The sequence below is a fragment of the Dromaius novaehollandiae genome, unplaced genomic scaffold (assembly GCF_036370855.1).
Source record: "Dromaius novaehollandiae isolate bDroNov1 unplaced genomic scaffold, bDroNov1.hap1 HAP1_SCAFFOLD_27, whole genome shotgun sequence".
Taxonomy (NCBI): domain Eukaryota; kingdom Metazoa; phylum Chordata; class Aves; order Casuariiformes; family Dromaiidae; genus Dromaius; species Dromaius novaehollandiae.
The window spans coordinates 3,271,517-3,275,020 of record NW_026991415.1 but is presented as its reverse complement, the minus strand read 5'-3'; the positions used below and the strand labels follow the sequence as shown (position 1 = coordinate 3,275,020).

Sequence of the window (3,504 nt, the reverse complement as noted above, 5' to 3'; positions counted from 1 at the left end):
CTCTGCTGGCAAAGGGGAAAGTCTGGCTTCCTGCTTCAACATGGTCTCTGGGTCAGATTCAAACGAGAGATTCCTAAGGATGTGTGATATGAACTGGAATATTATTTCTTTTCACATGGATGTAAAAGAGAAAGCTGAGAAAGAAAGAAATACACAACACAGAGCCTTGCTGACAGGTACCCTGGGGAGTGTATGTAGTGGGACAGTTATTGGCGCTGACCTTGTACCCACTGCATCAGTTTCTTCAGTGCCTCCTTGAGCTCCTTGTTCCTCAAACTGTAGATGAGGGGATTCACTGCTGGAGGCACCACCGCATACAGAACAGTCACCACCAGATCCAGAGATGGGGAGGAGATGGAGGGGGGCTTCAGGTACGCAAACATGCCAGTGCTGACGAACAGGGAGACGACGGCCAGGTGTGGGAGGCACATGGAAAAGGCTTTGTGGCGGCCCTGCTCAGAGGGGATCCTCAGCACAGCAGTGAAGATCTGCACGTAGGACAGCACAATGAAAATGAAACACACAAAGACTAAACAGCCACCGATCACAAGAAGGGCAACTTCCCTGAGGTAGGAGTCTGAGCAGGAGAACTTGAGGATCTGGGGAATCTCACAGAAGAACTGGTCCACTGTGTTGCCTTGGCAGAGTGGTATGGAAAATGTATTAGCAGTGTGCAGGAGAGCATTGAGAAAACCACCGCCCCAGGCAGCTGCTGCCATTTTGACACAAGCTCTGCTGCCCATGAGGGTCCCGTAGTGCAGGGGTCTGCAGATGGCAATGTAGCGGTCATAGGCCATGACTGTGAGGAGAGAATACTCGGCTGCAAACAGGAAGAGAAGCAGGAAGACCTGGGCAGCACATCCCGAGTAAGAAATGGCCGTGGTGTTCCACAGGGAATTGGCCATGGATTTGGGGACCATTTCAGAGATGGAGCCGAGGTCAAGGAGGGAGAGATTGAGGAGGAAGAAGTACATGGGGGTGTGGAGGTGGTGGTCGCAGGCTACGGCTGTGATGATGAGGCCATTGCCCAGGAGGGCAGCCAGGTAGATGCCCAGGAAGAGCAAGAAGTGCAAGAGCTGCAGCTCCCGTGTGTCTGCGAATGCCAGGAGAAGGAACTCGTTGAAGTAGCTGCTGTTGGACATTTGGTCCCACTGGGCTTTGGGGATTGTCTAAAGAAGAAAAGACATTGGCAAGTTAGGGGACAGCTTCCAAGGAAAAATAAAGTCTTATTGAAAACAGTACATTGCCTCTCTCTTTTGGGGAGGATCACTGGTCAGGTACCTCGCTTGAGGTCTGGTTTGTGCTGCCTGAGTGTGCTGTGAGGAGCAGAAGCCTCTGTCCATGGGCTGCAGAGTAGTCAGTCCTGCTGTACAGCAGTGGGAACGTGGGTAAACAGCTCTAACTCTCATAATTTCTGTCAAATAAAATCTATTCATCATGTGGAATGGCTTTTCAGTGTCTTCACTACCTGCTCTAAAGAATGAGGGTTGAGAAACAGCGTTTTAGGGATTTTTTAATAATGTTTATTTTCTTTGAGATGCCCTGTCCCCCCTGGGGAGTGTTCCTCAAAAGCAGAAATTCTCAGCATTTCTACTTTGAGTCTTTAAAAACAAAAAGATTCACTGCCACTTGGTACAGCTTGTCTGTCTATTAGCCTTCTTCCCAGCTGTCCTGTGCTCACAACAATTTGAGCTGGAGGATGAACACTCTCATACATTGCACTAAAAAGAAACCAGCCGCTGCTGAGAGCAGAGGACACCACTTTTAAAGTGCAGATCTCCAAATTTGGCTCTCATTCTCAGGGCACCAGAGGGAGGTCTCCACATTCCCCTTCTAGGCAAGGACACACAGGGCTCTCTTCAGCTGCCTCTATACAGTTTTCCTACACCATTTCCATACTCTCAGCATCTCTACAGATTCTTCATGGGTCTCTCGGACATCACAGAGATGCTATGAGGCAGCGGCGTCCTTCTGGAGGGCAGCTCAAAGTCTGGCAGTACGTGACAGGGAAATGGTCAAAGGACGTTAGGACTGAAGGTGGGCTCTCCTTAAGGGAGAGTCAGCTCAATTCCTAATCCCACAGACTGCATTTCCTGGAGCTGCACAGGCTAGAAGGGGGCTGCGGACACCTCACTCCCATGCAGACCCCTCTCTTGCACAACTGGCGGTGGTGGTGCCTGAACTGCAGCTGAAAAACCCCAACTCCAGGGAGCCTGAGAGAAGAACAGGAGCACCATGGACAGGAGGGGAAACAAGGAACAACACAATGATCCTGCTGCCAAGGGAGGCAAGGAGACAGAGACAGACAGGCACTCGGGAAAGCCTTCACCTTACCCAGCTGGGCATGCTGCCTCCCAGACGGTGACATCGCAGGGTAGTTGCTCTCAGCCCCTTTGTCAGGCAGCAGTAAACTTGCCCGTGGTAGGAGAGAGGCCCCTCTCCTCTGCTGGAGGCCTGCCTGCAGAGGAGGCGGCTCATGCCCTGGACCCCATGGCTGTCAAGGCAGAGGCTCTGCTGGGTGGGAGAGGAGACACGGGAGGCTTGCTGGGAAGAAGCTGTCTGCATTGCAGGGACTGATCAAGGCTTGCTCAAATCCATCCTGCCATAATGATTCTGTTGGCACTTCCCTCTCATTCCCTGACCATCTCTGCTGCCTGGCACTGTCCTTGCCAGCAGCTCTTTCTCTGTCCCAACATCTTTTCCCTGTCAGTGCTCCCAGACCCCATCCCACCCTCTGTGTGCTCAGTTCTGCCCTACAGAAAGTGCCCAGGACAGGGCACTGGGCACAAGTATCTCTGTTCTCACGGGTCCTAAGGAGCAGGTTAGAAAAATGCTTATAAGGGAATAAGGGTGCTGCCGGTGCTATCTGTAGGCTGAGATGGGGTTGAAGAGGTTTGCTGAAGTTTCTCACAGACCTATTGATCTCTGAGAGTGAAGGTTTCAGAGTCCATGTTCTTTGTTAAATCAGAAGGCTCTTTCCTTTTTTCTCCCTGCCAAAATTAGGATATATTTTTTCTAGTTTTAGTAGTACTAACGAGCTTTTACTAGAAGGAAAACTCCTTCCCTTTCAATTAGCCTTTTTCTGACCTTCCTCTGAAAAGACCCTTTGGGCATAACTTGTGCATGAGCTCGCACTGCTGGCACCTCTGATCCATGCAGCACCTTCTCGACAGGAGAATGAACCTGTCCTGCCAGAGGTCACTGAATTCATGTCTGAATCTATCAGTTATAGGATGGACTGGGTTCAGAAAATCCCTCCAGGAACCTCACTAGCATTGCCCTGCAGCCAGAGACTTACCGTGTCAAGGGCTGTGAAATTTTCCCCCACAATCAGCTCTCCTCTGTCCTCCCACTCCACACTGCCTTGCATTTCTTTCTGTCTTGTCTTGTCTCATGTCAGCAGCAGCAGGCAGTGCCCGCAACCCTGCTGCTCTTGGCAGAGGAGCTGCTTCTGCACACAGCTGTGTCTGGGCAGTGCTGCCAGGTTGCCATGAGCTTCCTCCA

General features: G+C 51.2%; 1 protein-coding gene across 1 annotated transcript; it reads right to left on the bottom strand.

The window, feature by feature from the left end:
• Positions 1-206: 206 nt before the first annotated feature.
• On the bottom strand, positions 207-974 carry LOC135326311 (olfactory receptor 14A16-like). Its single transcript, XM_064504191.1, has one exon. The coding sequence runs from the start codon at positions 972-974 to the stop codon at positions 207-209; it is 768 nt and encodes a 255-aa protein (XP_064360261.1).
• Positions 975-3,504: the final 2,530 nt, after the last annotated feature.

What these genes read in the sequence shown, in the direction of transcription:
- LOC135326311 (XM_064504191.1), bottom strand. Translation starts at nt 974, where the DNA reads ATGTACTTCTTCCTCCTCAATCTCTCCCTCCTTGACCTCGGCTCCATC.